This window comes from Loxodonta africana, chromosome 3, assembly GCF_030014295.1.
Source record: "Loxodonta africana isolate mLoxAfr1 chromosome 3, mLoxAfr1.hap2, whole genome shotgun sequence".
Classification (NCBI taxonomy): domain Eukaryota; kingdom Metazoa; phylum Chordata; class Mammalia; order Proboscidea; family Elephantidae; genus Loxodonta; species Loxodonta africana.
The window spans coordinates 31,818,749-31,831,933 of record NC_087344.1 but is presented as its reverse complement, the minus strand read 5'-3'; the positions used below and the strand labels follow the sequence as shown (position 1 = coordinate 31,831,933).

The window sequence follows — 13,185 nt, the reverse complement described above, 5'->3', positions numbered from 1 at the left end:
CAGCCTCCCAGGAGGGGTCCGGGCTACCCTTTGTGCCCCAGAAGCAGGGATGGAAGGGCTGTGGTAGGTGGGCTGCTGGGCGTCTGCCCCACTCTGATGTGCAGGAGAGCAGTGGGGAGGGGGCTGTACAGTGGTGCAGAGGCTACGGCAGGCCCAGCCATGTCCATTCTGTCTGTCTCGGCCTCAGTGTCCGCGCTGACACAGCAGGGGTCCTGGCTGCTTCCTTGGTGATGGTGTTGTAAGGTCTTCAACTCTGCAAGGTGCTGCTGCTCTGCTGGCACAGGTGTGTGTTGTGGGCATAACACACTCGGGACTGACCATGGTACACATCCCCTGCAGCCTGCAGTGAGCTGGGTGGTGCCTGTGGCTGACAAGATGCGCTTTGACGAGATCTTCCTGAAGACGGACCTGGACCTGGATGGTTACGTGAGTGGCCAGGAGGTGAAGGACATCTTTATGCACTCGGGCCTCACTCAGAGCCTGCTGGCGCACATCTGGTGAGTGTGGGCAGGCGTGCAGGCGGATGGTGCTGGGAGAGGGGTGTGGGGCGGGTGTGGCTGTAGGGGCTCAGAGGGGCACTGTGTGAATGAAGACGTGAATGTTCTGCTCTGGAGGGTGGGAGCTGGTTGAGGAGGGCTGGGCCAGTGCTGTGGTAAAGGCGGGTGGCTGTGTTCCCTGCAGCAGGGCCCTTAGATCACCTCCAAAGAGCTCTCTGGTGATCAGTGTGGAGAGCTAGGGCCATACTGGCTGCTGGCTGATTATACCAGGGGCCACACCTCAGGTGGTGGGGGTTCAGGGGCTCAGCCTCGCTGGCTGGGGGGACAGTAGCCAAAGGCTCTTACATTCCCGCACCGAGAATTCAGGACTGTGGCCACCTCTCCACAGAGGCTGCTTCCTGGAGGTCAGTGTCTCGGCTCCCAGGGAGGATGAGCTGTCTGCGGGACTCTAGGCTGCAGCTGGGGCACCCCGAGGAGCCGGACTCACCGTCCCCTCTTCCAGGGCTGACTTCCCAGGGTAATTGAGTAGTGGTAAAGTCAGCTTCTGGGAGCATTGGTGGTTTAGGGGTAGAATCCTCACTTTCCATGCGTGAGAGCTGGGTTCGATTCCCAGCCAGTGCGGCTCATGTGCAGCCACTGCCTGTCTGTCAGTGGAGGCTTTAGTGTTACTGTGATGCTGAACAGGTTTCGGTGGAGCTTCCAGACTAAGATGGACTAGGAAGAAAGGCCTGGCAATTGACTTCCAAAAATCAGCCAGCGAAAACCCTATGGAACTCAGTGGTCTGATCTGCAACCGATCATGGGGATGGCACAGGACTGGGTGACATTTTGTTCCATTGTGCATGGCTTGTCATCAGTTGGGGGCCGACTTAATGGCAGCTAACAACAACAACATAGAAAGTCACCTTATAGCTTTTTTGTCAGAGTTCTAGGGCCTGAAAGGGCTCCCCAGGGGAGTTGTAAGGAGGAGAGAGTTTCCGTCTGAATCCCTATGAGCAATGAAATCCCGCGTGCTGCTGGGTGGCTGGTTCACATGGGGCGGTGAGGGCTCCGCCCCAGAAGGCTGGCCAGCCCCTAAAGGGGTTCTTAGCACGTGGTGAGCCAGGCTCCAGGACAGTGCTCACCCTAACTGGGGGCCCAGCCACTTCTGTGGAGTGGGCACTTGGTGCCAACACCATCAGAGCCAAACGAAAAAAAAAAAAAAAAAAACCACCTGTCGTTCAGTTGTCCCTGATTCATGGTCACTCCACGTGTGTCAGAGTGGAGCTGTGCTCCATACGGTTTTGAATGGCTGGTTTTTGGAATCAGATCACTAGGCCTTTCTTGGGAGGCACCCCTGGGTGGACTTGAACCTCCAACCTTTTGGTTAGCAGCTGAGAATGTTCACTATTTGCACCACCCAGGGGCTCGTTGAACCTTGGGCCCCTGTACCGACCTGAAATGCCAAGGTGGTGACAAATACCTGATTGTCACGTAAGGGGACAGCCAAAGAAAGTAACTTATAGCATGTATTTTACACGTCTGTGACATGGTGGTGGTGAAGACTCAGTGAAGTCACGGGTATGCTTGGACTCAGAAGAGGAAAAGCAGAAGGCGTCCACACTGGGAGCGAAGGGAAAGGAAGGGCTGGATGGATACTGTGACGGTGACTGGGAAATTGATGGAGAGGGTGGGGGCCGGGGCAAAGCAGGGACAGCATGTGGGGTAGTGGGGGGAGGATTAGAGGTAGCACTATAGGCCGGGGACGAGTGACATCGAGGAGCAGCTCCCCATGAGGACTGGAACCTGGCCAGCAGGGATGGTAGCAGGATAACCGTGGACAGAGGCACCCTAGGAGCCCAGGCCTTTCTCGACACCCCCACACCGTGGGGCTCAGGGTTGTCACAAGCAGCAGAGAAGGGACGACACCATGGACAGGAGGGATGTGGCTAGGGTGCTTGCCAGCCTTGGGCCTCTGTGTGCAGTGGGGCTGGCCATCAGCGGCAAACTGCAAACGGGTCGAAGCCATCACACTGAAACCACTGCCTGTGCCAGACCCTTATACAAAGCGCACAGGCAGCACACACGTTCTCAGGTAGCCCTGTCTGAGGAGCCCAGTGTCTATGCACAGGTGGTACTTGGGCTGCAGCTCCCCTGCTCAGACTAGGCATCAGCCACGCCACCTCCACAGTGACCGTGCCATGGGTCGTGAGCTGTGTGGTGCAGCTGCCTGTGGAAGAAGGTGCTGTTGCAGGTGCTGAGCCCATCCTTGCTGCACCCTCCCAACAGGCCTGCTCGAGGGCCTCCTGTGGGCACTCAGGCCCTGTGTCCTGCGGCACCTGGTCAGGCTGGATGTCAGAAGACCAGGCGGGCCAGGACACAGAGCTGGGGTTCAGTCCTGTGCTCTGTGGCCAGGTCTGTGTTCTGGGTCCAGGGCAGCACCTCCACCATCATGCTCACAGCCATCGATGCTGCTTTACCCCTACATTGCCCCCTATTACCCGACCTGTCCCTGCATCCTCACACCATCTCATCATCCCTGCATTTCACCCACCTTGTCCCCACATCACCCCATGTGGTCCCCATTTGGTCATTCCCCCATCAACCTCCCATTGTCCCCACATCACCCCTATTCTTCCACATCCCCCATCACCCTCGCCCTGTCCCATCCCCCAGCTGCCCTCCATAAACCTCCCCATCTCCCCCACATGGCCCCAACTGAAACTCCACAGCTCTAGCTACAGACTTGGCCAAGCACCTTGTCTGTGGGCTTGTCACTCTGGCGCTGGCTCCCTTGGAGGAGCCTGTCCCCAGTGGACATGGAAAGTGCTGGAACCACTACACACGGTCAACACAGGGAAGAAAGCCAAGCCAGCCGCATATCCCCCAACCTCAAGAGATCCTGAACAGGGTCCACGCCTGGGGCTGGGGGATGTGGTGGCCGCTGCCTCCCGCTCCTGCTGGGCGATGGCTTCTTGGGCACTCTGGTGGGGTCAGTGGGGGCCATGCACCGTGGTGCCTGCAGGGGTGGGGTGCCTGAGGCCCGCAGTCCACAGATGTTGAGCGGGGAAGCAGCAACCTTTGCCAAGCCACGTGTGTAGGCTCGGCGGCATGTTTGCAATGGGCGATGGGTTATCCGTTTGTGATGTTTAATGAGCGTCCCCATGTCTCTCCCAGGGCCCTGGCCGACACAAGGCAAATGGGGAAGTTAAGCAAAGACCAATTCGCGTTAGCTATGTATTTCATTCAGCAGAAGGTCAGTAAAGGCCTCGACCCCCCTCAAGTCCTGTCGCCAGACATGGTCCCGCCCTCAGAGAGAGGCACCCCAGTCCCGGTGAGTAGCCCTCTTCTGTGTACATGCAGTTCCCACGCCTACAACCAGGGGGCACTGGCAGCCTGTGAGGCAGCTGGCTGCAGGGGCCTCCCTGTGGGAGGGTGCCCTAAAGGAAGGGGTCCCATGGATGAGCATCTTGTGGGAGGGCTCCTGATTGGAGGGCTCCCTGTGGGAGGGTACCCTGAGGGGGTGGCTCTCTAATGGATAGGCGCCCCCACACAGGACCCTGGGAGGGTAGCATGGCCACCCAGACTTGTACTGGGCTGGTGGCTGGCAGTTCTACCGCCTCCTTCTGTGAACCCGAGACAAGACAGCTTTGTCCCTGTCCTAAGCTCTCCTGCCCCTGCTCTAAGGTCTTGTCAGGTTGCTAATCTTGATGTCCTGTTTACATTTGGTCCCAGGACAGTTCAGGCTCCCTCGGCTCAGGGGAGTTCACTGGTGTGAAGGAGCTGGATGATATCAGTCAGGAGATAGCGCAGTTACAGAGGTACGTGGGCATCGGCTCCATCCCCTCAGGTCTGAACCGAACACAAACCCCACCACAGGTCATCGCTGGCACATCAGAACCCGAAGGACGTGGAAATTGGTTATTGTAAGCTTATTGAAAACAGGAGTGGCACAGATGCTTTTGAGCATCTAAATTGCTCTAATGAGCTCAGATAACTCCCTTGTCCCCTCAGTGAGCATCAAGGGACAGCGGTGGCTCAATGGTAGAATTCTTACCTTCTGTGCAGGAGACCCTGCTTCAGTCCCCTCAGGTGCAGCCACCCCCCATCTGTCGGGGAGGCTTGTGTGTTGCTATGGTGCAGATTTAGCGGAGCTTTCAGACTAGTGATGAACTAGAAAGAAAGGCCTGGCAATCAGCTTCCAAAAATCAGCCAGTGAGAGCACTATGGCTCACAGCGGTCTGACTCAGGAACTGTTACCGGGATGGCGCAGCACTGGGCAGCATTTTCAGCCTGGGGTCACCGAGAGCTGGAGGCCGACTCCACAGTATGCGTTAGTACCAGCCCAGCCCAGCGCGCATGCCACAGTGTGGGCCATGGAGATGGCAGTGTCATCTGTGCACAGATAACCCCCTGGGTCTCTCGTGGTGGGTGTGTTTGTTTCTTAGCACACAAGGGCCAAGCCATGGCGAAGAGGCTTTGTACCCACATCTCCACCTCTGCTCGCCCCACCGCCTCCCTGGCTCCCTCAGGTGTGAGCATGGGGCTTCCGTCCAGAAGTACGCTTTAAGTTCCGGGCGTAAATAATTAAATTTGCTTCCGGTAGCCTCTCTGATTTCTTTAAGAGCAGCATCTCCTTTCTGGTTAATTGTAGGTGCACACGGACTCTTGTTATTTTGGGGTGGCAGGCTGACACAGAGGGCCGAGAGGCTCTCTGTCTGCCATGGGGTGGGGCTTGGTACTTGGCCAAAATCAAAAGCAGCGTTGCCTCCGAGGCAAGTTCTGGGTCCGCTAGTGGTCACAAGACCGCGGGGTCAAGGCAGGAGGCCCTGGGGCCTGCCAACCGCTTGAGCCACTGTAAGGGGTCTCAGGCCAAGGTCAAGGCGTCAGCCCAGAGGGCCCTACTGGGAGTCGTCAGTAGAGTTGTTCTCTGAGGCTCGGGGGAGAGCCTCCCCCAGCCCCTTCAGGTGCTGGCAGAGCCATGCTCCTCCCAGCTGTAGCTCTGAGGTCCTGGCTTTCTTGGCTCTTGGCCAGGGCTACTCTGCTTTAAAGCCACCTGTGTTCCTTCTCAGGGACCCCTCCATGGTGTGTCAAGTCCTCATCCCTCTCAGAGTCTCTCTGGCTTCCTCCTCTTTTACTCAGTGGAGATAAAAAAAAAAAAAAAAAAACCAAGTGCCTTGCTGTTGAATTGATTCCAACTCTCAGGAACCCTGTAGGGCAGAGTAGAACTGCCCCATAGGGTTTCCAAGTCTGTAAATCTTTATCGAAGCAGACTGTCATGTCTTTCTTCCACAGAGCAGTTGGTGTGTTCAAACTGCTGACCTTTTAGTTAGCGGTCGAACACTTAACTACCGTGCCACCAGGGCTCCCCACTCAGGCAGAGACAAGTCCCTGCTTTTTAAGGCCCCTGCGGTCGGATTGGGAAAGGGGCTCCCTCGCCACAGGTTCCACCCACGCTCAGAGTGGGGCACAAGGCCAGGCAGAGTCATTGGGCTGGGCTCAGGGTTCCTACCACCCCAGAGAGGGATCGGTGCCAGTTATTGTGGGGTGGGCTGAGGGGTCCTGAAAGTGGGGATGGACAGTTCTCTTCATTCATCAACTCACTAGCGCTCTCATAAAATGTTTCTAAACTTTCAGGGAGAAGTATTCACTGGAACAAGACATTAGAGAGAAGGAAGAGGCAATCAGACAGAAAACTAACGAAGTTCAGGTAAGAACCTGCTCCCCTCGGCCAGACCTGTTTATGTTAGATGTAGTAGAGGAAAATGTCCTTTTGCGTGAACAACACCAATGCAGGGGACTGAAAGGAATTTTTCTGCTTTTCCTTTAACTGTAGACAGTCAGCTTTTTAATTGAGGTATTATTCACATAACATAGCATACAGTTCATTGGCATTTAGTATACTCACCATGTTGTACAACTACCACTTCTGTCTAATTCCAGAACATTCTCATCCCCCCCAGAGAAACCCATCAGCAGTCACTATGCCATGGGGATCATTAATCTACTTTCTGTCTCTGGATTTGGCTATTCTGGACATTTCATATAAGTGGGATCTTACACTCTGGGGTCCTTTGTGTCTGGCTTCTTTCACTCAGCATCATGTTTTCAAGGTTCAGTGGCTTCTAAATGGTTTTTGGGACAGTCCTGCTTGTAGTATCTCTTAAAGCATGGTGGCGGCCAGCAGAGACTGGAGTCAGACCACCAGGGCTCAAACCTGGCCCTTCTTATCAGCGGTATGACCTCAAGCAAGTGACTTAATACCTCGACATTGGCAATGAGTGTTCTACTTTCCCCAGGTGGTTGTGGGGCTGGGACATGAGGTCTACCACGTTCTGGGCCGGCTCTGCTGTTCTTGCCATCAGAGCCCAGAGGACGCTGTGCTGTGACTTTGGTTCCTGCTGCCTTTCCCAGCTGGGCCTGGTCTGGCGAAAATCAAGATGCACCCACTAGGATGGCCATCCATCATGGTCCTTTGCAGCACAGGAGGTCTTTTGTCGTCAGGTCAAGTTGGTTTTAAGCCATGGAAGCTTTGCCTGTTTCTTATCCCCACTGTCCTGTCCTTCCCTCACCTACCCAGCCGTCCCCACCCTGGGGATAGTCTCTATTTCTATGGCCACTGTCCCAATGAAGGCTGCAGCTGCTCTGCCTAGGTTGTTTGCTGTTTTTTTGTTGTTGTTTTTATAACAGCTTTATTGAGATACAATGCACCTCCGTACAATTCACCCACTTCAAGTGTACAGCTCAGTGGTTTGTAGTGTACTCACAAAGTTGTTTAGCCGTCACACAATTTTAGACCATTCCATCACCCCAAAAACAAACACCATACCCTTTACTATGACCTTTTCATCTTTCCATCCCTCCCAGCCCTTGTTATGGTTGTTAGTTGCTGTTTAGTCAGCTCTGACTCATGGCAACCCCATGCACAAACGGAACAAAGCATTGCCCGGTCCTGTGCTATCTCCACAATGGTTGCACAAATGACCACTCTGATCCCATAGGGTTGTCATTGGTTGATTTTCCAGATGTAGATTACCAGGCCTTTCTTCCTAGTCTGTCTTAGTCTGGAAACTCCACAAAAACCTGTCCACCGTGGGTAATCCTGATGATATTTAAAATACTGGTAGCATAGCTTCCAGCATCATAGCAACATGCATGCCACCACAGCAGGACAAACTCACAGACGTGGGAGGACCCCAGCCCCTGGCAACCACTAACCTACCTGCTTTCTCTCTGCATTTGCCTGCTCTAGGCATTTCATCTAAGTGGAATCATACAATATGTGTCCTTTAATGACTGGCTTCTTTCACTCAACATAATGTATTTGAGGCTTATCCATGTCCTAGCATGTGTCAAACCTCTGTTTCTCTTGATGACTGAGTAATATTCCATTATATGAATGGATCCCATCATGTTTATTCATTTGTTGGTGGACACTTGGATTGTTTCCACCTTTTGGCTATCGTGAATAATGCTGTGAACGTCCGTGTACAAGTTGTGTGTGGACCTATATTTTCATTTCTTTGGTTATATGGGTAGGAGTGTAATTGCTGGATCAAATGGTAACTACGTTTTGAAGAACCACCAGAATGTTTTCCAAATCGACTGCACCATTTTGCATTTCTCCACATCCTCGCTAATGGTTGTTGTCCTCTTTCTTTTCGATTCTGGCCATCCTGGTAAATATGAAGTAATATCTCATTGTGGTTTTGATTTGCATTTTTGTGATAGCTAATGATTTTTTTTAATGATTGCGAGCCTTTTTTTATGTGCTTTTTGGCCATTTGTATATCTTCTTGGAGAAATGTTTATTCAGATCCTTTGCTCATTTTTTAATTAGATTATTTGTCTTTTCATAATTGAGTTGTAAGTTTTTTGTATAGTTCATGTGTATATATAGATATGAGAATTCTTTATATGATTCCTTTCAGATAAATGATCTGCAAATATTTTCTCCAATTCTGAGAATTGTTTTTTCACTTTTTATGATGTCCTTGGAAACCCTGGTGGTGTACTGGTTAAATGCTACGGCTGCTAACCAAAAGATTGGCAGTTCAAATCTGCCAGGCGCTTCTTGGAAACTCTATGGGGCAGTTCTATTCTGTCATATAGGGTTGCTATGAGTCAGGTTTGGTTTTGGTTTTTTGGATGATGTCCTTTGAAGCACAAAAGTTTTAAATTTTGATGAAGTCCAGTTTATCTGTTTTTCTTTTCTTGTTTGTACTTTTGATGTCGTATTAAGAAAGCCTGGGCAAATCCAAGCTTGTGAAGATTTGCCACTATGTTTTCTTCTAATAGTTTAGTTTAGTTTTTACATTTAGGTCTTTAATACATTATAGGTATTTTTCATCTGTGGTATGAGGAAGGGGTCTAACTTCATTCTTTTGCGCGTTGAGATCCAGTTGTCCGCCATCATTTTTTTGAAGAGACCATTCATTCCCCAGTGAATGGCCTTGGCACCCTTGCTGAAAATCAGTTGACCATAGATGTGCGGATTTATTTCTGAACTCATTTCTACTCCGTGGGTCTATATGTCTGTCCTTATGCTAGTACCACACTATCTTGATTACTGTAGCTTTGTAGTAAGTTAAATGAGAAATGAGAAGAAACAGCTGCAAACATCCATTAATAATTGGAAAGGAGAATGTAGAAAGTATGAATCAAGGAAAATTGGAAGTTGTGAAAAATGAAATGGAACCCTTTAAGATCAATATTCTAGGCATTAGTGAGCTGAAATGGACTGGTATTGGCCATTTTGAATCAGATAATCATGTGGTCATTATGCTGGGTATGGCAAACTGAAGAGGAACTGTGTTGCGTTCATGGTCAAAAAGAACATTTCAAGATCTATCCTGAAGTACAACACCGTCAGTGATAGGATAATATCCATACGCCTACAAGAAGACCAGTTAATATGACTATTACTCAAATTTAGGCACCAACCACTAAGGCCAAAGATGAAGAAATTGAAAATTTTTATGACTTTCTGCAGTCTGAAATTGACCAGACAAGCAGTCAAGATGCTTTGATTAATTACTGGTGATTCGAATGCAAAAGTTGGAAGCAAAGAAGAAGAACCAGTATTTGGAAAATATGGCCTTCGTGAGAGAAATGATGCTGGGGATTGAATAATAGTATTCTGCAAGACTGGTGACCTATTCATTAGAAATACCTTTTTTCACAACATAAATGATGACTGTAAATGTGGACTTTACTGGATGGAATGCATAAAAATCAACTCGACTACATCTATGGAAAGAGATGATGGAAGAGCTTAGTATTAGTCAGAACAAGGCCAGGGGGCTGACTGTAAAATAGGCCATCAATTGCTCATATTCAAGCTCAAGTTGAAGCTGAAGAAAATTAAAACACGTCTACGAGAGCCAAAGTACAGACTTGAGTACATCCCACCTGAATTTAGAGACCATCTCAAGAACAGATTTGATGCATTGAACACTAATGACTGAAGACCAGAAGAGTTGTGGGATGACATCAAGGGTATCATACCTGAAGAAAGTAAAAAGATCATTCAAAAGAGAGGAAAGAGAGAAAAGACCAAAATGGATGTCAGAAGAGACTCTGAAACTTGCCCTTGAATATAGAGTGGCTAAAGCGAATAGAAGAAATGATGAAACAAAAGAGCTGAACAGAAGATTTAAAGTGGTGTCTTGAGAAGACAGACTAAAGTATTATAATGAAATGTGCAAAGACCTGGAGTTAGGAAACCAAAAGGGAAGAGCATGCTCGGCATTTCTTAATCTGAACGAACTGAAGAAAAAATTCAAGTCTCAAATCGCAGTGCTGAAGTATTCTATGGGTAAAATGGGGCATCAGGATTGGAGGAAGACTCATTAACAACCTGTGTTATGCAGGTGACACAACCTTGCTTGCTGAAAGTGAAAAGGACTTCGAGCACTTAACTGATGAAGGTTAAAGACCACAGCCTTCAGTATGGATTACACCTCAACATTAAAAAAAACAAAAATCCTCACAACTGGACCAATAGGCAACATCGTGATAAATGGAGAAGAGGTTGAAGTTGTCAAGGATCTCATTTTACTTGGATTCACAATCAACACCCATGGAAGCAGCAGTCAAGAAATCAAGCAACACATTGCATTGGGGAAATCTGCTACAAAGGACCTCTTTAAGGTCTTAAAAAGCAAAGGTGTCACCTTGAAGACTAAGGTGTGCCTAACCCAAGCCTCGGTCAAGCCACGGTGTTTTCAATTGCCTCCTATGCATGAGAAAGCTGGACAGTGAATAAGGAAGACCCAAGAATTGACGCCTTTGAATTATGATGTTGACGAGGAATACTGAATATATACCATGGACTGCCAAAAGAATGAACAAATCTGTCTTGGAGGAAATACAGCCAGAATGCTTCTTAGAAGCATATATTTTGGGCATGTTATCAGGAGGGATCAGTCCCTGGAGAAGGACATCATGCTTGGTGAAGTAGAGGGTCAGCAAGATGGGTTGACACAGTGGCTACAACAGTGGGCTCAAGCATAATGATTGTGAGGATAGTGGAGGACCGGGCAGTGTTTCATGCTGTTGTACAGGGGGTCGCTATTAGTCGGAACCTATCTCAACGGCACCTAACAACGTGGGCAAAATATTGAATGACACAGGAAGCGTCAAAAGAAGATGGAAGGAATAAAGAGTCTCTGTACTAAAAAGAATTGGTCGATGTTCAACCATTTTAGGAGGTAGCATACGATCAGGAACCGATGGTACTGAAAGAAGTCCAAGCTGCACTGAAAACAGGTGAAAAACAAGGCTCAAGGAATTGACAGAATACCAATTGAGATGTTTCAACACTCGCCTATGCCAAGAAATGTGGAAGGTAGTTACTGGCCAACTGACAGGAAGAGATCCATATTTGACCCCATCCCAAAGAAAGGTGATCCAACAGAACGTGGAACTTATCCAACAAGACCATTAATACCACATGCAAGTAAAAATTTTGCTGAAGATAATTCAAAAGTGACTGCAGCTATACATCACGACAAGGAACTGCCCGAAGTTCAAGCTTGATTCAGAAGAGGATGTGGATCTCGGCTGAAAGTAGAGAATACCGGAGAGATGTTTACCTTTTATTGACTGTCTAAAGAAAGGCATTGGACTGTGTGGATCATAACGAATTATGGGTAATGTTGTGAAGAACAAGAATTCTAGAACACTTAATTGTGTTCATACAGAACTTGTACATAGATCAAGGGGCAGTTTTTTGAACAGAACAAGAACATATTGCATGGTTTAAGATCAGGAAAGGTGTGTATCAGGGTTGTATCCTTTCCCCATATGTATTCATTCTGTATGCTGAGCAGATAATTTGAGAAGCTGGACTATATGAAGAAGAATGGGGCATCAGGATTGGAGGAAGACTCATTAACCACCTGCGATATGCAGATGACACAACTTTGCTTGCTGAAAGTGAAGAGGACTTGAAGCACTTACTGATGAAGATCAGAGACCACAGCCTTCAGTATGGATTACACCTCAACATAAAGAAAACAAAAACCCTCACAACTGGACCAGTAGGCCAACATCATGATAAACAAGGAACAGTTTGAAGTTGTCAAGGATTTCCTTTTTCTTGGATCCACAATCAGCACCCATGGAAGCAGCAGTTAGGAAATCATATGATGTGTTACATTGGGCAAATCTACTGCAGGAGACCTCTTTAAAGTGTTAAAAAGCAGAGATGTTACTCTGGGGACTAAGGTGTACTGACCCAAGTTACGATATTTTTAATCACCTCATATGCATGTGAAACCTGGACAGTGAATAAGGCTGTGCAACAATGGACTGAAGCCTACCTAACGTTGTGAGGATGGTGCAGGACTGAGAGCATTGTGTTTTCTGTCACACACAGGGTCTCTGTAAGCGGGAACCAACTCGAGGACACCCAACAATAACAACATAGTAAGTTTTGAAATTGGGAAGCTTGAGTCATCCAGTCTTTTTCAAAATCGTTTTTGCTTTTCTGGGTTCCTTGCATTTTCGCATGAATTTTTGGATCAGTTTGTCAGTTTCTGGAAAGAGGCCAGCTGGGTTTCTGATAAGATTGTGTAGACTCTGTGGATTGCCTGAAATCGTGTTTTGTTTCGTGTTTTTTTTTTTTTTTTTTACAGTAAAAGCACTTACCCTTTATTATTATTTTTAAATAATATTTTATTGTGTTTTAGATGAAAGTTTACATAGCAGACTAGGTTCCCATTTGACAATTTCTGTACAAATTATTCAGTGACATTAATTACATTTTTCACAGCGTGTCAACATTCTCTTTAATTGTGTTCTGGTTGTTCCATTTCTGGTACTCTAGTTTCCCTGTTCACTTACCTTCTTGTCTTTGCTTTAGAGTAATTGTTGACCTTTTTGGTCTTTTTTTTTTTTTAATTGTACTTTAGCTGAAGGTTTACAGAATAAACTAGCTTCTCATTAAGCAGTTAGTATACATATTGTTTTATGACATTGGTTACCAACCCCACGACATGTCAACACTCTCCCCTCTCTACCTTGGGTTCCCTATTACCAGCTTTCCTGTCCCCTCCTACCTTCTAGTCCTTGCGCCTGGCCTGGTGTGCCCCTTTAGTCTTGTTTTGTTTTATGGGTCTGTTTAATCTTTGGCTGAAGGGTGAACCTCAGGAGTGACTTCAATACTGAGCTAAAAGGGTGTCCGGGGACCATACTCTCAGGGTTT

General features: G+C 48.3%; 1 protein-coding gene across 12 annotated transcripts in view; it reads left to right on the top strand.

Moving 5' to 3' along the window:
• EPS15L1 (epidermal growth factor receptor pathway substrate 15 like 1) overlaps window positions 1-13,185 on the top strand; it is a 108,695-nt gene that overhangs the window by 43,499 nt on the left and 52,011 nt on the right. For all 12 annotated transcript variants that reach the window (XR_010321253.1, XM_064280906.1, XM_064280912.1 and 9 more), the window contains 4 exons: window positions 340-497; window positions 3,654-3,810; window positions 4,212-4,297; window positions 6,114-6,186. Coding sequence is in view for 11 of the 12 variants with exons in the window: in XM_064280906.1 (XP_064136976.1) it covers window positions 340-497; window positions 3,654-3,810; window positions 4,212-4,297; window positions 6,114-6,186 (474 nt within the window). In the remaining variant the exon portion in view is untranslated. The remainder of the gene's footprint in view (window positions 1-339; window positions 498-3,653; window positions 3,811-4,211; window positions 4,298-6,113; window positions 6,187-13,185) is intronic.